General features: G+C 40.6%; 2 protein-coding genes across 2 annotated transcripts in view; one reads left to right on the top strand and one right to left on the bottom strand.

The window, feature by feature from the left end:
- Positions 1 to 15035, top strand: part of coro1a (coronin, actin binding protein, 1A) — a 15772-nt gene extending 737 nt beyond the window's left edge. Inside the window, exons 2-11 of the mRNA XM_088339637.1 lie at positions 189 to 395; positions 5687 to 5809; positions 5902 to 6031; positions 8857 to 9038; positions 9104 to 9223; positions 9934 to 10038; positions 10907 to 11052; positions 11135 to 11192; positions 13378 to 13593; positions 14766 to 15035. Of these exons, the coding sequence (XP_088195763.1) occupies positions 198 to 395; positions 5687 to 5809; positions 5902 to 6031; positions 8857 to 9038; positions 9104 to 9223; positions 9934 to 10038; positions 10907 to 11052; positions 11135 to 11192; positions 13378 to 13593; positions 14766 to 14858 (1371 nt within the window). The 5' untranslated portion in view covers positions 189 to 197 and the 3' untranslated portion in view covers positions 14859 to 15035. The remainder of the gene's footprint in view (positions 1 to 188; positions 396 to 5686; positions 5810 to 5901; positions 6032 to 8856; positions 9039 to 9103; positions 9224 to 9933; positions 10039 to 10906; positions 11053 to 11134; positions 11193 to 13377; positions 13594 to 14765) is intronic.
- cldni (claudin i) lies at positions 14969 to 19691 on the bottom strand. The gene is made up of 4 exons (XM_088339650.1): positions 19673 to 19691; positions 19521 to 19606; positions 17746 to 17878; positions 14969 to 16553 (listed from the first exon to the last, which is right to left on the bottom strand). The coding sequence occupies exons 3-4, from the start codon at positions 17875 to 17877 to the stop codon at positions 16050 to 16052; spliced, it is 636 nt and encodes a 211-aa protein (XP_088195776.1). The 5' UTR covers position 17878; positions 19521 to 19606; positions 19673 to 19691; the 3' UTR covers positions 14969 to 16049.
- Between the last annotated feature and the right edge of the window lie 1598 nt (positions 19692 to 21289).

Raw genomic sequence — 21289 nt, forward strand, 5'->3', positions numbered from 1 at the left:
GTAATTTACCACTATGTCTGCATTCCGTATTTCTTTAGCACCTACTAAGAGGCGGCAAAAAGAAGCGGAAATAGTTGTGAAAGCTTGCCTCACTTCCTCTTTGACATTGCGCATAAATAACTCCATCACTGCTGATTGGCAAAAAAGTCATCGTCAAAATGTTGTTTTTTGTTGTTGTTTCCTGCAAGGTTGGCACCATGTCCCCGCAGGTGGTGCGGAGCAGTAAGTTCCGCCACGTCTTCGGCCAAGCGGCCAAGACCGACCTTTGCTACGACGACATCCGCATCTCCCAAATGACCTGGGACAGCAACTTCTGCTCTGTCAACCCCAAATTTGTTGCCATGATTGTGGATGCCAGCGGTGGGGGGGCATTCATGGTGCTGCCCCTCAGCAAGGTACAAGCCAACTAAGGTCCCATAAGTGCCACTGTAGATTCAGGGATATTGTGTTTGCGCAGGGGTGTTAAACAGAAAGCGGGGTAAATTTTGAAAATTGTGTCTTTGCCGACGGATGCACTGATTGAATGTTGAGAATTTTCAAAATGACGCATTCAGTATAGCCTAGTACGATACACTTAACTGAACCTACTGAAAACCTAATGAATATATTTCAACATGGTCAAATGAATCAAGCAATATTTTTTACTGCATTGTCGGTAACCTTATATTTTAACAGGAAAAAAATATACATTTATTTATTTATAAAAGAAAACCTATTAGATGAAAACTAAATGAAAAAGGCTGGTATTATCCAGGCATCATTAGTAGCTTTCACCTAAATTTTAAGAAAAAGTAGACTCAATTTGAATTAGAACCGGAACTCAGAGCTCTGGTGTATTGCTTGGTCAAATTGTATGTAAATCAACACAGAAAAAAAGACCAACTCCCAAAAAGTATCACCACCAAATTCACCATCAGCCATCGAGAGTTTGAACCTGTCACCAAATTTAAGTATCTTAAAGCTGTAATATCAGATGAGGGGTCAGGACCAGAAATCATGGCCAGGATAGCTCAAACCACAGCCGCACTTGCCAGACTCATCTGGAGGGACAAAGAACATAGTAGGAAAATCAAATATCAGACTAATTCAAGCACTGGTTACTTCCATCTTCCTCTACGCTTGTGAGACTCTCACAACAAGGCCGACCACACAAATCCAGGCCATGAAGACACGATGCGACAGGAAACATCTAGGCCTCAGCTACATAGCCCATGTGACAAAAAACAATGCAATCAGAGGGCACATTGCATCCTATGAAGAAGTGCTGTCAACTGTGTGCAGACAAAAACTGCAGTGGTATGGTCTTGTCACAGGACCATCAGGACTGGCCAAGACTATTGTCCAGGGTACAACATCAAGGAATGGACTGGTGTCAACTTTACCACAACCCAAACACAGGGCAGGAACCATCAGCAGTGGAAAAAAGCTGTCCAGAGTTGCTTTTTCAGTGGTGCCCTGATGACCCAGGCAGTCAAGGGATCCACAAACTGTTAAACCTTATATTCTATAATATAGTTTGTTCAACTTTCAAGTTTGTGAATGCATTGTTTGCATGGACCATTATATAAAGATGTAATTTTATGTAAAAATAAACAGATAAAACTCAACCCTAATCTAACTGTGACTGGGTCAATATGACCTTGTAATGACACAAATAGTTGTACACCAAATAATTTGGGGAGTATTTAGAAGTACTAACCAGTTCACACTTTAAAGGAAATGAGGAACTTAGATTGCGACTTTTTCTCTCTTAAGATGTTTTCACCATATTTGGAGGTTGACATGTTTCAGTCTGGGACGGAAGTATCCCCCCCACCTCACTTCTTTTTTCTCTTCTTTTTAAGACAAAATTTTTGTTTTAACGTACCTTATGAAAGTAACGCTTTGTATAAATCTCTATCGCTGTCAAGAGGCAGAGTTGATAATCACACCAATGTAAATTCAACAGGGCAATATTATTTATTTGTTGACGGTAAAACTGACCATTTTTAGTAACTAAATGACTCTAGTAACCAACAGATTGGAAAAGCAACATCTTCCTGTCTCCTTAGTGGCAGGTTATTGAGACTTTTCTGGTTTTTCTCTTCCAACTACATGAGACTGACTCCTAGGGCTGCCATTTCAATGCTTGACGAGAGTTAGTATCACCCTTTTAGCGTGAAATAGATCTAAAGAAGCCACATTCATTTTTAGGTAGGGCAGAGCTTTTTCTTTACCACAGATCCGTTTAGCGCCAAAATACAGTAGTAAAAATAATGATAACACTAATAATATAAATAATATTTATAATAAGACTAAATTTTCTGCTTAATCACTAGGCTACTAGCAAATTAGATGTCATGGAAAAAAGGCTTTCGATCGTATCTCATCATTACACTATTTATACTCACAATACCATGTGTATATAATGTTGTTTTGGCTGAGATCTTTCTCATCATGCTCCATAACAATGTTATACTACGTTGGACCGTGATTAAATATAGTGTTATGATAAGATAAAATCCAATGCCTATTCCTATGTCATCCTTAATCCCAGTGGTCTTTTGGTTAGGAACTGGCACTCCCATTGCCGCGATCCAGGTTTGATTGTGGTCAGCATACTGATGAATTAATGCTCAAATACGCTACCATAATAGCTTGTATATAATCCAAGCTTTAGAGATTTTTTGCCTGTATACACGAAAATAAAGTAAAAGCAAAAAATAATGCAGTTTCTTTTATTTTCTTCTGTCTTCTTTTTCCTTTTGTCTGTGTTTCCTGGTACTAAACGACCCAAAGCCCGGTGGTTGCGGATCACTGAGTTAGGGGCCCTACAGTGGATCTACACATAAAGACTTACTGGTACTTATCAAATTTCATCTTGAAAAATAAAACTTCATTATTTTCATGGCCTAATCATTAGTTTTGTCATACTAAAAACGTTTTGGGGGATAAAGACTGACCCTTTTTGTGGTCATTGATATGTTTTCTTCCAGAGTGTCACAAAAATGTACACTTTTTTTCTGCCCTTTACTCCCTTTCTATAGCTTTTGGAAGTTTTTGTTTTTCTTTTCCTTTTTTTCTTTGTTCTTTCTTACGAACCTACATTCAACAAATACGAAATGTCCAAAACTAGAAAAGCAGACGACACAGAATCAGTGAGAAAAGAAGGATTTAAAAGTATGGACTACAAAATAGAGAAAAATGCTGCGAAAATTGAGAAAATGTTAACAAAGCGATGTTAACAAAAAAAGGAGCTGGAGGATGTGCCGAATAAAATGACAGAAATCAAGAAAGACTTCATTGGACTTAAAAACAACACGGTGAAAATAGAGAACGAAATTGAGAAAATCAAAGAGGTAATAGAGCCATATAAAAAGTGCATCGAAGAAAATCAACAACTACACAAAGAAATGGAAGAGAAGATTAAACTTCAGCAAAAGGCACATGATTTTGAATAATGTGCTTGCCTCAATGATTTAATCATTACAGGACTAAAAGTTCAGCCACGTGCAAGACAAACCAACCTAAACCAAAACATGGAGACAGTGACTTAACAGGGGATTTCTCAATTTAGAAATTGCAACATAACAGTAAATGAAGACATTGTTGACCTCTGCTATCAGCTACCATCGTAAGGAAAATTACTACAGTCTGTTTTTTTGTTTTTTTCCGGATTTCCAATCCATTTGATAAGTGTGCTATTTTGAAGCAAGGTCCTAAACTAAAGGGCCAAAAAGTCTACACCAATGACTATTTCACCAAAATGAACACTGAAATCAAATGGGGGGGAAAAAATTGAATGATAGATAGCACCTGGACAGAAAATTGTAAAGTTTTTGTCAAAACAAAAGGAAGCTTCCCAGATCAAATCAAAACACACTGAGTCAGGAGGATTGAAGACCTGGACAAACTTGCAAATATGTATATATCTCATCTCATCTCATCAGCCGTACCGCTTATCCTCATTAGGGTCGCGGGGGGGCTGGAGCCCATCCCCGCCATCTCCGGGCAGTGGGCAGGGGACACCCTGAACTGGTTGCCAGCCAATTGCAGGGCACACAGGGACAGACAACTCATTCGCTCATTCACACCTAGGGACAATTTGGACCGGCCAATTCACCTGAAATGCATGTTTTTGGAACGTGGGAGGAAACCGGAGTGCCCGGAGGAAACCCACGCAAGCACGGGGAGAACATACAAACTCCGCACAGGAAGTCTGGAGCTGGATTTGAACCCACGACAGGTTCCCATGACATGAACTGTGCCGCACAAGCGCTAACCACTGCGCCGCCGTGCTGCCAAATATGTATATATATATATATATATATATATATATATATATATATTTTATTTTATTTTTATTTTTTTTTGTATTTTTTACTTTTTTACAAGAACACATTTTTGTATTATTCCCCTTTCTTCTGAAGTTATTAACAGCATAACAACAGATTAAGAGGACAACAAAAGAAAGAAGAAAAAAAGGAATTCAAAATGTGAATGTATAACTAACAAATAAGTGAAAGGAATACTCTTAACACTTAAAATCCAATTAAAAATGAACCTCACTTGTGCCTAACTATTTTAAGGACGTTAACAAGACAGATTCTTCATAGACACGAACAAAAGCTGTATGGAAGTATTTTAACAAAATTAAGGACATGGTTAAAAAAGGTTGTTGTTTTTGGGGTGGGGTTGGAGTGTGACACCGGGTTTAGGTGCAGGGGCTCTGGCAGGCTTTGTACTGAGCGTGAACTGGCCTCCCAAGAATACACAATACTTATGTCCAGCTTGACCATCCATCCATCCATCCATCCATTTTCCTATGCTTATCCGGGGTCAGATCTGGGGCAGCAACCTCAGTAGGAAACCCCAGACTTCCCTATCCCCAGCCACTTGATCCAGCTCATCGGACGGGATCCTGAACCGTTCCCAGGCCAGCGTAGGGACATCGTCTCTCCAGTGTGTCCGGGTTGTGTCTAGCTTGACCTTGACCTGTAAATACAGTATGCTCATCGGAGCAACATTAGTGTAAGCAATGCCAATATGAGCAACGCTGAGATGCCATCTTTTTCCTCAACAAACAGACGACATTGAAGAACACCCTTGATACGGCTGATGGAAGCGATGGAAAAGGCTCACCTGGCGCTCACCTTATCTGGTTGGGCTCTTTTGGCTCACTCTTGGTGCACGTCCAATTCCACTTCAAGCTTAAAAATTTTCACAAGAAAATCCGTGTTTGTCAGAGGTTTCACACATTATATATTTGTTAGAGAATGAGGAGGAGAAGAATGTGAAAAGAATAACTTCTCAGAAACTATAAAATACTGTTTATATTGTGATTCAATAACGTGGTATTTATTTTCAACAAATTAACAAATTGTTTTAATGATGTAAGCTATGATAATTAGTTTAAATGGTTGATTGAAAAGGCATCCAGTTTTTTGGGGGACGGGTCTCTTATAAGCCTTTGGCTTCAACCTGTCATTCCTTTTTTAAGGTAATTTGCTCATTCTGTGATGTGTATTTGTTGCATGATGATTGAAAAGAAAACATTTACGAAAAAATACAAACTATAAAATACGATGTTATCTAGTTTCATGTTGCTCAGATAAAGTTCCTGGATATCAAAAAAGAAATAATATCATGTGACAATACAACTCACCCACAAGTGATGTGGTGGTCCTACCATGCTGCATGTGTGCAGACTGGTCGCATCGACATGTCCTACCCGACAGTGTGCGGCCACACAGGTCCCGTGCTGGACATTGAGTTTTGCCCCCATAACGACAACATCATCGCCAGCGGCTCGGAGGACTGCAGCGTTATGGTGGGTTCAGGGATGGTGTTGGTGGTGGTCTATATTCAACTTTGATACTATTAAAATTTGATGTTTTTTCCTCATTTGGTCTTCCTGAGCAGATTTGGGAGATTCCAGACTCTGGGCTGATCTCACCGCTTACCCAGCCAGTAGTGAAACTGGAAGGTCACTCTAAGCGTGTGGGCATTCTTAGCTGGCACCCAACAGCCCACAACGTACTTATGAGTGCAGGTCAGCGCTAAACACAACCATGGACATACTGAAGTGGTACTTTGAACATTGTACCAAGCGCTTTGAAGCTTCAAATGCCCTTTATTATCAACTTTATTAACTAAAATAATCCAACAAAATTCATCAGGACATTTCAATCCATCCGCCTGTCCGCTTGTTTGTCCATCCATTCATCCATTTTCAAAATTTAAGGCAAGACAGCCTTTTCTTGCCGGAAGACAATCACATAAATTAAATGAAAGTGACTCTAAATAGTGAAACAAGTAAACATTGAAAATAAATTGATTAAAATAAAACGCATATGGCAACAATTGATGATGACGTTTTAAATGCAATCATTCAAAAACACAAAAAGAAATAAATGTACAAAAGTTTTGTTTAGATGTTATGTCTTCTAATTTAAACAATAAGCTAAAGGACAAAAAATAAATGCAATGTGAACTGTCTAAGATAAATCTACTTTAAGATGGGGTGCGTCGTTTGAGGTGGGCTGGTCACACAGCCGTTTGTGGCTGAATCACGGCCATAAATTTCTGCCTGTGAGGCGGACGCTATTGGACGCTTTGAGATCGCCAATCAGACGAGATACAGCAGTGCTTAACACGCGGTCGGCAGTTCACGCGCGGTTGGCAGCGCGAAAAAATTTTGCGCTGTTTAATACTTTAGAGCACGGGTACACAGCCTTTCACGGGCGTATCGAGGCTGAATCACGGCCAGAAATTTCTGGCCATGAAGCAGACGCTGTTGGGCGCTGACGGACGCTCTGAGCCATATAGACGAGATACAGCAGTGCTTTACTCGCGGTCGGAAATTCACACGCGGTTGGCCGTGCGAAAAAGTTTTGAGCTGCTCAAAACTTTGAGCACGTGTTAACCGCGGGCGGCAGACGAGGTAATGACGCGGAACGACGTGCTCTGGCCGCGGCCAGGGCGTGGTTACACATGGGTAGGACGGGAAATTTCAGCGGGTAATCGTGGGTGGAGCATGGTAATAGCATGTTCTGCGCCTGTATCGCGGTGTTATTACGTGAAATTAGCGTGTTACGCGTGTGACGGTCAAACGCCTTTCTCCGCGTATATACAGCGCGATTTGCCGAGCACACGTCAGTTGTGCTCGAGACGTCAAGGGGTGAACATGGATCCCCGTCACCGTAGTGACCTCGTCTTAATCCATTTTTATTTCCTGACATTTCTTTTCATTTCATAACAAAATAATAAAATAAAAATGAAAAACTATTACAATAATAACATATTGGCTACTTCGGTGCCATAGCTTGAAATCTTGATCTTCACGGGACTGTGTCTTGAGCGGTTATGATTTCTACAGCCCGGTGTTATGCCGAGAAATACATCCCTGCCGAGATTTGCATCCCCTCGCTACTACAACCACTTTTACCTCGTTTTATCTCACTTTTATATCACTTTTAGGGAATGTAATGGCGAGCATATAACCAAAACCACTTCGTCTTGCATTTGTTGGGAATGTAATACAACTTAAACCATTCCGTCTTTGTTTTTGTTGTGAACGTAATCGAACGGTCGCGTAGGAGTCGGATTTGGGCACAACACCGGCTCGGGAGCTTTTATACCCGTGGTCCACATGAGAAAATGACGCGGAAATGACGCGATGAGGAAGCGGAACAGTCGCCGGCGTCTGTTTTGCGGGCATACCACCGATGAACAGCGGGTTGGCCAATTTTGCGCATTTTCCATCGCGGGCAACCACGGGCAAAAAAACCCGCAAAATTTTAGCCGCGATTCAGCCGCAAACGGCTGTGTGACCGGCCCCTTAAGTGTGTGTAAACAGTGGCCAACTTAGTTCAAAGAACCCTGCAGCTTTATGTTTTGCTGCGCCCATCTGCTTTTATCTTACTTTTAGCAGAGTTGTTCGGAGTGGAACACATTAGGTAAGAGTAATGGGGGGGGGGTGGAATTGCTGAAGAGTGACGTCATCCTCGTCACCCTAGGTTTTTGAAATATCTATTTGTTAATGTTGCATGTATATGGCAAAAGTAAGATAAAACCTGCTTCCAGAAGAGTCCAAATGCCAACTTAAAGATAAAAAAAAAACTAGTTTATTCGAACAATCTAAGAAATGCACATACTTGCACGTGCATTATATACGAGCTGACTGAGGCTGAATGATGACACAAGCCAGGAGATGGTGCCTGACAGTAACAGGATCCCAAACTATGTACAGCTCCTTTAAATAAACTGTAGTGGAAATAAATTAAATTTTTGTTTTATGTTTTTTACAGATGCACAGTTTATAAAAATCCCAAGAGATTAAATAATAGCGAAGCAAAAATATGGAGGAAAAAAATCGTTAATAATCGTTATATTAAAAAAATCTTACATTCCTGAATCTGAATTTAATAGTAAGCCTCCGAAAACCCCTCCAGGTAAGGCAGACCTTTTATGCCATCAACTTAGTAGTCCAGCCCTTGTGAGAACCATGTGGCCACCGGGCTAAAATGACGTTGACTGCCCTGTTTTATAAAATGACATCATGCTTGCATCCTGGAGAAGTCTCTTTGAGTGTAGTTTGTATTCTTCCTTGTGTTTTGTAGCACTCGTTTCAGGTTGCACTATAAACTACAACTACACCTAGTGGTCAAATACTACAGTATTTAGTAAAACATATAACTTCCTTAAAGGAGTAGAGTAATTTTTTTCCTAGGGGTGGTTTTTAAAATCCCTCACGAGATACTGAATCTGCTGAGCATCTGCAACCCCATAAAAGAAAGAAAAACAGTACCTTGTGGTTGGTGTCGGCTAAACTGCCCTTCCAATTTCTAACATCAAAGCCTCCATCTCCTTGGTCAGGGTGTGACAACGTGGTGATCTTGTGGAACGTTGCACGAGGCGAGGCAGTAATCCGGATCGACGACATTCACTCGGATATGATATACAGCGCCTGCTGGAATCGCGATGGCTCCAAGATCTTGACTTCCTGTAAGGACAAAATGATGCGGGTGATGGACCCTCGCAAGGGCACCGTCTTGGCTGTACGTACGCTCACCCTCGCCGTTCCTGAATTGCCCACCAGTGACTAGCTGTTCCTTGCTTGCAGGAGAAGGAGAAACCTCATGAAGGCTCCAGGCCGGTCCGAGCCGTGTGGGTGTCGGACAGTAGGATCCTCACCACTGGCTTCAGTCGGATGAGCGAGAGGCAGTTGGCGCTGTGGAACTTGGTGAGTCTACCTTTTCTGCAGTTGAGGGTATCCAAAATCAGGATCTATTTTTCCTTCTCAATATTTTCCCCTTGGCCTTCTGTAGCACCTATGCAAGGCAATTCAGTAAACAATGGACAAGACAATTGACTCCATTTAAATTATAGTGAAAGAACACTTTGTTTAAGGTGTTGAATTTGATGTTCTAAATTTGGTTAATCTTTGTTTAATGACCTTGTTTTATTTCTATTTCAGTTTAACGACCATTTACCTACTCTACTTTCGGTTGGTAAACCCTATTATTAGTCACAAAAAATGTATTTTTTTCCCCCGCAACGATAGGATTGTAGAGTCAAACTGTTGTGGTGTCATAATGTAAAGTCACACAATAATAAACTTCAAATTTCAATGGTAATTCAAACAATTGACAATTCTGTTTTCCAATTCATATGAAACGAAAATGAGAAGAGACTTGGTTTTCCCATTCTAAGCAATGTCTTCCTAATGATTCATATGCTAAATACAGGTTCTGCCCGTCATCTAGGATGGCGTGCGTGCTCTGACGGCAGCCAACAATGACAAAAGACTGGCTATCGACACTCACTATGATGTCTTATTTATTTTTAACTTGCCTTTTAAAGAGAGTTACAATCGTATGCCATTAAAGAACCTGATACTGGCCATGAAGGTAATTAACTGCTTTTAATCTACGTATAATGTGCTTGTCTTAGGAGGACTTTAGCTCACCACTGACCCTGCAGGAGCTGGACACCAGCAGCGGTGTTCTCCTACCATTCTACGATCCTGACACCGGTGTAGTCTACCTGTGCGGCAAGGTCACTATCATAATCATAATCATAATCATCATAAATAATGGTCATTTGCCAATTTTATCAAATTCCTCATTGTACTTTGCGTTCCCCAGGAGAAAACTCCTTGCCCTGTAGAACCGAAAGGTTGATGGTAGTAAATTGCTCCTATTGTCTAAATCAGGGTCTTCAAACTGGTGCCTATGGGCACCAGGTAGCCCCTGAAGAGCACTTGAGTAGCCTGCAGACAGGTCCTGAAAATAGCCCACCAGTGATGTGCCATTGCGATTTTCTAGGAAATTTGATTTTTAACTGTCGGGATGTTTTTGTGGTTGACTATTCAAACTCCTAATACAGTAGTTACAATCTGGTAATAAAATACTAACCACAGAGTAATAGCATAGGATGTTATTTGAGGAACTCACTTCGCAACAATCAGTAACAAAAAGTAGCTCTCGGCTTCAAACGATTGGGGACCCTGGTCTTAATGAAACTCCTCAACATGCATCCACATTGTTACTAAGTTTGCAACAAATTTCTGCATCTCACTTAAATAGTTTGGCTATATCACTACTGTTGTGTAGATCACTTTTCCTTGGCAACACGTTGGCACAAGTAGGAGGGAAAGAGATGTTTTTGTCAAAAAAAACTCTAACTAATCAAACATAGTCCTTTCTCACCCAAAAGGTCAGCAATGTAACATTTTGTCCAAATGAAACTGCAAGACCAACATCAACACTGTTCTTTAGCACCAAGATTACCTCATAGTACTACCGCTACTTTAAATGCTTCTTGTTTGCGCAGGACAACATCAATTATTTTTCTTTCTCATTAAATTTACTGGTTGGTTGCAACTCAAGCTTAAAAGAAATTCACAGTGATGCTTCTTCATCAGGGCGACAGCAGCATCCGGTACTTTGAAGTGACAGAGGAGGCGCCCTATGTGCATTATCTGTCTATGTACAGCAGCAAGGAGAGCCAGAAGGGCATGGGCTACATGCCCAAGAGAGGTCTGGAGGTTAACAAGTGTGAAATTGCCAGGTAGCGCCATGATAGCGAGTTAGCATCACAATACAGATAAGTCTCTCACAGTGCTAATGGACTCTGTGTTTCTGGCTGGCAGGTTCTACAAACTCCATGAAAAGAAGTGTGAGCCCATTGCCATGACGGTGCCAAGAAAGGTTGTATATATGTATAAGATTTGTATCAAGCATCTCTAAAAACAAGAATTTCGGTATATAGGTTTTTTAAACAAAAAACTAGAGACTGCTCGATACCGAATTTGTGTCAAGCTCCACAAATTGCTCCCATTATTAATGATTGCCAATCCTTCTTATGGCGATAATAATCCTTACAAACACAACAAGACACCTATTCACTCACAGCAAGACAGATCATGTCGAATACTGTAACAATATTAGCAATAAACGAGGATGTCGTCATCTGTCAATAATCACAATGATTATCTGTATCAGAGCCAAAATGGGGCAGCACGGCGGCGCAGTGGTTAGCGCGTGTGCGGCACAGTTCTAAGGTCTTGGGAACCTCCTGTGTGGGTTCAAATCCAGTTACCGGACTTACTGTGCGGAGTTTGTATGTTCTCCCTGTGCTTGCGTGGGTTTCCTCCGGGCACTCCGGTTTCCTCCCACATTCCAAAGACATGCATTTCAGGTGGATTGGCCGGTCCGAATTGTCCCTAGGTGTGAATGAGCGAGCGAGTTGTCTGTCCCTGTGTGCCCTGCGATTGGCTGGCAACCAGTTCATGGTGTCCCCTGCCCACTGGTTGCTTCAGCACCCCCACGACCCTACTGAGGATAAGCGGTGCAGCTAATGAGATGAGATGAGGTGAGCCAAAATGGGTAATACAGATCAGTCTTTTTTTTTTTTTAAATCATCCTGAATAACGTTTGTTACACGGAGTAAAGACTTTAAAATGATCAAAAATATTTAAAATACGGGGAAAACATATAAGTTGATGGGTATGAGATCTCCGTGACTCCTTGCATCCCCCCTCCCGGCGCAGCACGCGCACACATTCGTTACAATGCCCATTAAAAACTCATTTTACTACGTTAATAACATCTTATTCATCTCATTAGTGTACCGTGAATTCCGGACTATAAGCCGCTACGTTTTTCCAAAATGTTCAGCCCTGCGGCTTATTCAGTGAAGCGGCCAATTTATGTAATTTTTCTAACGGCCACCAGCGGCACTCGAGTACAAAAGGTAAAATTTAGACCGGTGGAATTGTGCGTCGAGGTAGACTGCATCCTCTTAGTTTATGTTCGAATTGTCCGTATGACAGAGGACAGAGGTTCGTTCCAATAATGAGGTAGACGCCCTTGATGGCGACAGTTATGAGGAGGAAGACGAGGACGGTTTACCGTGAATTTCGCAACTGCGGTACGGCTTATTTTTGACAGCTACGCTTTGTGCGTTGCGAGAGTGTTAGGAGTAACGTGGTGGTACCTTTCACAGGCACGGTTTGGGATGAAAGTTATACTATTATTATTAAAGCTTTGAAAACTCTCTCCATGTGTAACCATGTATAATATGTATTTGCAACTGTATATTTTTGTAATGTATTTATTTTAGAGACTTATTGTGATATGTTTTCTATGAGCGAATCAAAAAGAAGGGGCGGAGCAAACGCGGGCTGATGAGAAGTGGGGTAAAGCTGAGTTAAATCTCTTTGTTGTTGCAGCGGACAATAGTGGATATATATTTTTCCCACCCTTATCTTTGGAAATATACATTTTTTTCGTTGGATTACTTTCAACGGGACCTGGACTTTAAAGGTTTGCATTAAATTCTAACTACCGGTATCATTTTCGGTTCATGTTGCCGATTGTGGTGGATGGATTGTGTACTATATTTGCACCTAAAGTCAGGTCTGGGATAAGCTTGCGTCTGTGTTACATGTTTAAATGTTGGCGCATGAGGCTAATATACAGGTGCGGCTTGTGTAAGGACAAAACCAATAATGCCCGCAAAATGTGGTGTGTGCGGCTTATAATCACGTGAGCTCTATAATCGGGATTTTACGGTATTTTTTCATGTTTGAAAATTACATGAATGTGTCTTTAGTGATCAGAAAGATGTATGTTGTGTCTATTTAGGGTTTTCGTGCATACTTTTGGGAGAGAAAATTTGTTGGTTACACGAGCAATTTCAACTACGAGCACAATGCACAAACAAATAAAGCTTGAAGAAGAACAATGATGGGTAGATAATAAAAAAATAAGTCAGCAAGAAAAAGCTTAGCCCAAGGTACCAATGTATCATAATTTTATCAGTGGGACGGTCTTTATATCAATGACATGATGTGTCAATACAGTACTGACTGGGTTTTTTCCTCCCGCACAGTCGGACCTGTTCCAGGAAGACTTGTATCCCGACACTATCGGCCCGGAACCGTCTGTGGGAGCTGACGACTGGTTTGAGGGCAAAAATGCGCCGCCAGTGTTCGTCTCGCTAAAAGACGGCTTCGTGACCACCACCAAGGCCAAACAGTTCAAAGTTCACAAGAGCCTCCTCAAGACCACCTCGGCTGGCGCCACTCATGTTGACAGCGGCTCAGGGGTGACAAGTTTTCCCGTTTTTTTACTGTTTAACACCAAATAGCTTGTGTTTTATACTTAAAATATGTATTTTAAAATTCCAATCAATGTTTTTATATTAATATAGTTATTAACAGTGGTGGGCCGTGAATTTTACACCTAGGCCTTCAGTTCCAGTTTGAATAAGTGAGGTATCGTTCGTGAACCAAGTGGCTCTATCAGCCAGCTCTTGGAAGTGAAATTTCCTAGCTTATTTGTGAGGGCTTGGTGCGCCTGTTTCTCTTGGTATGCTACTGCAGGAAGGTGCCGAACAGCATTGCAGCTAAGTGCAGTCAACTCAGGAGGCCTGCAACACAGACTGCGTATGGGGAGAAAGTAACAAAATCTAAATAAACTGAATGAATAAACAGAGACAAAGAAGAACAATGATGGGTGGAGAAAGAAGTCAGCGAGAAAGAAGCTCGGCCGGACCCAAACCTAATGATTGATATTTTGAGCTCAAACCGGTCAGAATTTCGGCTCGGGATTAAGATCTTACCTCTAGGCTGAAAGAGACGAAAAAATGTTTCCCGCCTGAGAAAGGTTGCTTGCTTGCTTCTAAGTTGTCTGACCTTTTAGTATGAAATCAACACAACAATATATCTTGATGTGCAGCTCGGTCTCTTCAATGTTACAGCTGTTCGCAGATCACTTTGGTGAATTACCACCCCTAGCCATTTATAGTTTGTGAAATCAGTGACGTTTCCCAAGGCCCGCTAGCAGGCACTCAAATAGCCAGACAGAATCTGATTGGCTAAACTCAAAGCTTTCTTGAACACTGATGTTGCTGTACACTGCATTCAGGAATATTTGTTGAGGCACCAGGGTAGATTTCCGAGCCTAGCAACAAATAATGACTGAAAAGTTTTTGGTTCAATGCTCAAATATGAAATAACACATCTAAAAGTAGCGCTGTCAAAGACAGCAAATGAGAGAAAGCTGACAATTTGGAATTACTTTTGGACAAAATATAATTAGCATCACATGATTCAGATATTTCTTTGGCCAGCAGAGAAGGCCTTGTAGGCCCTAATGGCCCACCACTGGTTAATAATTACTTACCACATGATGTGTAGGTTTTGATGACTAAATTTGCCATCATCCATCATTTTCCCAAATTCTATCATATTTACAAACTTTTGTTTTTATTTTTAGGATCCGTCTGCTTTGAGGCAAGAGTTGAAGGCTCTCAAAGCGTCAGTGGATGAACTGCGCAATCGTGTGAGTTTGCTAGAGAGCAAACATTAAGCCTCCAGGATTTGTCTTCAAAACAAAACGTACAGAAATAAAACCTCAAATGACAAAAGAAAACAGATAACTTTTCCCAACAGAAGGATAAACAGATAACCACTCGAGGCTTCAACTTGTCAGACCGTTTTTTAATATATGGAATTGTTTGAAAATAAATCAATATTTTTCAAGCATTTTTGGTTTTTTAAAAGCCTTTCATCGCTTGTATACAAGATTCTCACCTTGTAGCGAAGCACAGTACTAACTTGCTAACAAATAACATCATAGGAACACTGTCCTTAAAGCATTGAGGCAGATTTTACATTTCATTACTTAGCTTTGTATGTTTTCTAACAAAATTATTACTAGCTAACTTAAAAATAATGATAATAAAGCACTTCTGGTAGATTGTATTAAATGTCTATCCTTGCAACAGTACTATTCAGGAAGAATGGAACTAATTTTAAAATGATAACAGTTAGTAAGATAACAACACGATTTAGTATTTTGCCCGTGCAAAGTGTATTTTGGATTTTCCTTGATTACCCATTAGATGTTTAAGTAGACAGTTTTGACCCTCTCAAATGTTAACATGTTAGCAGTTGGTATGTTAACTCATCAGAAAACAGGGTGCGATGCTAACATCCTTGCGGCTGGCACACCAAATTTCTAAGCAAGATAAAAACCTAGGTGTAAATAATGTGATGATGCATTGCAGGTTTGATACTATTTCAGTTACCAAGAGGAGTACACAACAGGCAGATAATAATTTTACATTACACTCTCTTCTTATGAGGACAAGCAAATGGCCCGGCATTGCAGGGCATTCTTCTTGCAGGCTGTTGGGGTAATTGATGGTTGAAATGTGTGCATAAGAAACAATTGCACCAATCAAGTTGTTCGTTCCGATAGAACATTGGAAAGAAATCATAAGGGAACATAATCGCAAGATTAGCAAATTTGACTAACACAAAAGACCAAACTAATCCGTTCAAGATATATCAACTACTACAAAGAAAAACTGTTTTGCTAACAGTTGTTAATTACCCAAAATTCAAAGAAGCAAAAACCACTAAGACAAGATGAAGTCCCCCCAAAAACCTTAATCTGATTGCAATAATATGGCAGCCGTTTGAAGATTTACTATTTACAGTGGGGAAAAAGAGACGAAGCTCACGCAGCTATCAAAAAGCTTCACGGTATTCGAACTCACACGTAGTTCTTGCTGGGTGCGGAGGCGTTATTGCTGTAGTACTTGGCTGTGCCTCCAGATCCCCCAGACTTGGGCCTACTGAAGCAGCACAGGAGGCCCCCACCCAACAGGAGCAGGACCCCGGCCCCCCAGCCTACAAAGATGCACGCTCCTAATTCGCGCTTCTGTGAGCCCGCCAATAACGGGTTGTTGAAGTCCCGGACCACGGTGTGGGCTGACCAGCTGACGGGTATGATGAGGATTATGCCGGCCAGGATCAAGCCCACCCCGGCCACCAGGCTGATTTTGGGCTTGGCGTCTTCGTTCTCCACGCAGGTAGTAAAGTCTGCCCCGCAGAAGAGGATCAGCAGGCTGATGCCAGCCAGCATGCAGCTGATGATGGTCATGGCCCGGGCCGCTTGCAGGTCTGAGGCCAGAACCAGCAACGAATCGTAGTTCTTGCACTGTTGCTGGCCCGTGCTCTGCACGGCGCACGACTTCCACAGGCCCTCTTGGTGGCTCTAAAAGTAAAATCCATGTTCAGTATGCTTGCCAGTATTTGAGCAAACAATGTTCCAAATTGTTTTTGAAATTCCAAACATTCCAAAGGGGATTACCTCATGTGTGGTCCCTTATCAAGGTTTCTTTATTTTCCTCATGTTAAGGTTTTTGAGTTTTTCCATGCCCTCATGTAGGTTTTAGATCAGGGGACGGTATAATAATAGTATGTAGTTTGCAATAATCTGTGATCTGTGCAGCCCTTTTGAGACTATTTGTGATTAAGGGCTATACAAATAAACAAGGTCTCTGTGTATGATTCCAATCCTTTTTGCTTTGTTGAAAGTGCTGAAACCATGCAACTGGACTACCATGTGAAAAGACATTGGGTTTCATCTCATTATCACACTCTTGTGTCGGTACCAAAGAGGAACGTAAAATCTTTTGTGCATTTCTTTCCACTGATAATCATGTACAAGGTTATAATGCGTTTAAAATCAACAGCTTTGATAAATGATTGACAAAAACGGAGGGAAAAAGGGCTGACAGGAAAAAGCCTCAGCTTAATTGTACTATATCATGTAAAACACAAAATTAACATTTGTCTCTGGTACTTTGACTAAAAATCGTTTCATGATGAGAAAACATTTACCGTCTTTTCCCAAGTCATCTATACTGGTGGTCCAGTTCTTTGACAACTAAGCTGAACTTGAACCTATTAGGCAAAACTTTTTCTTCTATGAAGAACTCAGAGAGTGTTATGTGGATATTCGAAGTATTACTTATTCATCTGACTTTTGTTCTATGAAGAGCCCAGAGGGGGCTATTTGAGAATGATTTATTTTGTTACTAGTGTTAGTTTCTATCCGCTAACGTTTGCTCTGTAAAAAATCCAGAAGGCTAATTCCCCAAAGGAAAATTACAGAAGGACACAATCAAATAATTGTGATATTCTGTAAAACAACGATTTTTCTTACATTTAGGAATGTCTGCAATTTCTAAATGAGCAAAAACATTTTTACTTGGATGGGAGATTATTGAGTAAAGTTTTTTAAACTGGAAGATTTGCAGTGTTGAGAGTCACTTGAGAATTGTAACTTAATACCCATGGTAATTGAAATACTAAAGCAAACAGCATCAAAAGAGCTCAAACTAGCATCAAATACAAAATCCCGTCTGACTTAAAATCACTGAATACAAACATGTTTGGCTTACCTGGGCGGTGACAATGTTGGAGCCGGTGAAGGAGGAAACCTTCCAGCGGGGGACGGCGCAACATACAATGGCCCCGATCAGGCCCAGGACCCCGAGGGCCACACATACGATCTGAACACCCACTGAACCCATTCTGAAAAAAAAGGTGAAAAATAGTGGTGACCCATAAAGCATATTAATGTTAGTTATTTTTTGGGGTGACATCTTATGTAAATTCCATGTAGGGAACTGTTATCTGACACTATAACTTTACAATATTGTCTTCTGTCACACTTCTCAAACCAAACCTACCAATTGAAAGCTAAAAATGACTTTTTTTCACCTAGAATTTACTCTGGTGTTTGTTTTTTTGCCCCCTAAAACTAGTAGACAGCTCACTTGTTTGGATCATTTTCATTTCCACTGTTATTGGCACCTCTGATTTGGTTTTGTTTCTTTTTAGGTCACGTTGTTAGTAGGTTAGGGCCCACTTGTTGGTTGTTACTTTGTTCCTTTTTGTTTAGTCTTTGTTTCTGGTTTGGGTCATAACAGCTTTGGTTTTGTTTGGACATATAGTTGTTTTGTCAACCCTTGTTTGTTTGTCACTTTGTACCTCATGTTCTGCTTACCCTCATATGGGTTCACCCTCAAAACCTAACACTACAGTTAAAATGCTGCTACGAAACAAAGTGCTGTTTTAAAACAAAACATGAGAGGTCTCTAGTCAAATGATGCTGTACAATGTGTACATTTATATCAAGATCTGACATCCAGACATGAAGCACCGTGCATATTTTTAAGAGCTCAACAAATACATTAGACTCTGCAAGTTACTATCGGTAAAAACTTTGTAAACTTCACAAATGACAGTATGAGCATGCATTAGTATTTTTCATTTGAAAAAGATTCTCCCAGATAAGAGTGAATGTCAAAGTTGATGCAACAAAAACACACAAACTTTTAGAAAAAGAAAAGAACGCATACACACAGTCTGGTGTAGCTTTGGGCTATGCTTTGAATTGGCGCATGTCTTAACAAGCCCAAGAGTGGTTTCTTCTCTAAATGGAGCAGTCAACCGCTCCCTTGTACTCTAGTCATGTCCAAAAACACCCATTATACCATAATATTCCTGGTACAGTATATATCCTTTTTTTTTTCTTATCTTGGACACATTGTTAGAATGTGATGATCGAAGATGCATCATTCTTTTTTTTTTTTGATGCATATAAGTGGAGTTATTTTTCCCTCCCTGCATGTGTTCTTCTCTCTTGGTTTCTGTTGAGCAAGCCTCAACTCATTCCAAGAATCAAGACTTGCCTAAAGTCCCAAGATTTTTGCGTTCATAATCCTGGCCACAATAATGTGTATTTATTATTGTCATATGATTTTAAAAATCTTAAATCTCTTAAAATGATCAATCATTTCGATTGTTTCTTCACATTTTACACGTTTTCATTTCCCCCACTTTACAAATTTAATAAAATACTAAAAAAACAATCTTATGTATTTGTTTTTATTTTTATTTTCATTCAATAGTCACAACATTTTGTTACAGTTTACTGTTTAAAATAGTTCAATTTTTTTTTACTAGAGTGAGGAATGTTATTCATCTTCAGAAAGAAAATAGTACTGCATACATTATGTATTTTTTTTCCCTCTTTTTTTCTTTCTCTTTTTTTTTTAAAGAAAACCCCCTGCAAGTTATGACCATCTCGGCATTAAAATTGGCCCGGATTGCTAAAACAAAACACCACTTAAATAAGTTTTGCTATCAGTACATGGTGAAAGAAACTTACCTTGGTTGTGAATATGAAATATAAATATTTCTTTTCTTTCTTGGTCTTCTTGTTTCTTGGCGTTCGTGAGATATTGTGCAGAAATCCTGGGACAAGATGGAGTATATGTAGAGGAATGTGATGTTCAAGGTGTGGCCAGATCTACTTCGTACCTGCAGACCAGACTGGACTTGTCCTTCCCTCTTCTTCTCTCTTCGGCATTACACGTACAAAAGAAAAGGAAGGAACAAAAACACCCTTAGCTCCTGACAAACTTAAATGCCAAAAATTGTCACACTTTTTCTCCCTCAATACACTTTGGTGATGTCATAGAAACAGCAGAAAGTATTTGGGTCTCATGATGCTGATGATTCACCTTGACTAATCTTGTTTTTTTTTTTTACATAAAAACTCAAACTATGACCCAGCTTGCATGTTTGGAACCTGTACATGACGAGTCCTCACACACCCACACCAAAAGCACCCTCTGCCGATACTGATGACAAATGGAAAGTCTTGATGTCATCGTTTAGTGGCTCGCAAAGATTTTTCTGCAAGAAATATGGTCACGTTTCTTGAAGAGTTGAATTCAGTGAAAATACAATTTGATAAGCTGGCTCATGAGATTAAATCAAGGGGTCAAAGACAAGTGTTGGGCGTGCTACTGAAAAACAGAAATGAGTTACAAGTTACAGTAACTAGTTACTTAATTTAAATAGTAACGGTAGTACTAATTTGTGTATGTTATAACTTGGACAAGTCTGGGTCACCAGTGACTTCCAGGAAAGGCTGGATGGCAACCAAGGACGATTGGTGACACTGGAAAGACACATGACCTCCAGCAAAGACTGGCATTGTGTGTGTAGGGCTGAGAGACTCAGGAGGACACATTCAACGGTAATGGCTATGGCACGAACACAGACGATGAGACGGCTTACCTAAACCACACTAACTGGGGTTGTGTTTGAAACGAAGTGCCATTTCAGGAATATCTGCAAAAACGGAAGGGGCCTCATGATACATCAATCCAGGATCATCTGTGGGGAAAGGGGAAAACATATGCAGCACATGGTGAGAACACTCAGTGAGACAAAGGAGGACTCCAGTTAGGAAGCACCCCACAGTACAGGAGACCTCTCCGCATCTGTTGCACCCCTCGACCACAGTGTCCCCTCTAACATGTCCCTGGTGGGGGAAGCCAGCTCTGGAATAGGAGGTAGAAGTTTAGCTGTGGACCAGGAGAAGATGGGCAGTGACTGGACATCACTGCCGGCCCCCCAACTCAAGCGTGTTGTGGTCCAGGGTCGAAACTCCCATTGACAGTTGGACACCACCTGATGACATCTTCTGCGGGTTGAAAACTACAGTCACTCTTTGAGTGACTGCAAAATGTAGCACTAATTTGTGTATGTTCTAACCTTTACCCTCAGATTATTAACACCCACTGGTACAAATTACTGTTCAAAATCACATTGAAGCTGACCCCCTAACACTGCTTTAAGATAGCCATATTATAAAAGGAAAAACAAGAAAACGTGTGCACCGACCTGTGGAAGCACTTGACTCTTCATAATTATTGGCTTGGGCCATCTTGATTTACACTTTATTGGCTGTCTCCTTTTATGCTCTATCTTGCTGTGGCTGTCCTCATTCCCCATTTTAGTCTCGTGATCATGACACATTAGTTTCCATTGACTGAGATCAACTCAAGATGAAAATAAAATTGATTCAAACATGATTGACAAACAATAATTTATTCTGGTGTGTATCCCTAACTATATATTTAAAAG

The sequence above is a fragment of the Urocampus carinirostris genome, chromosome 1, assembly GCF_059441175.1.
Source record: "Urocampus carinirostris isolate Australia breed hairy pipefish chromosome 1, RoL_Ucar_1.0, whole genome shotgun sequence".
Lineage (NCBI taxonomy): Eukaryota > Metazoa > Chordata > Actinopteri > Syngnathiformes > Syngnathidae > Urocampus > Urocampus carinirostris.

Coding starts and splice junctions, on each gene's coding strand:
- cldni (XM_088339650.1), bottom strand. CDS start 17,877: ATGGGTTCAGTGGGTGTTCAGATCGTATGTGTGGCCCTCGGGGTCCTG. Junction 16,554..17,745: donor CCAACATTGTCACCGCCCAG/GTAAGCCAAACA, acceptor TTTTACTTTTAG/AGCCACCAAGAGGGCCTGTG.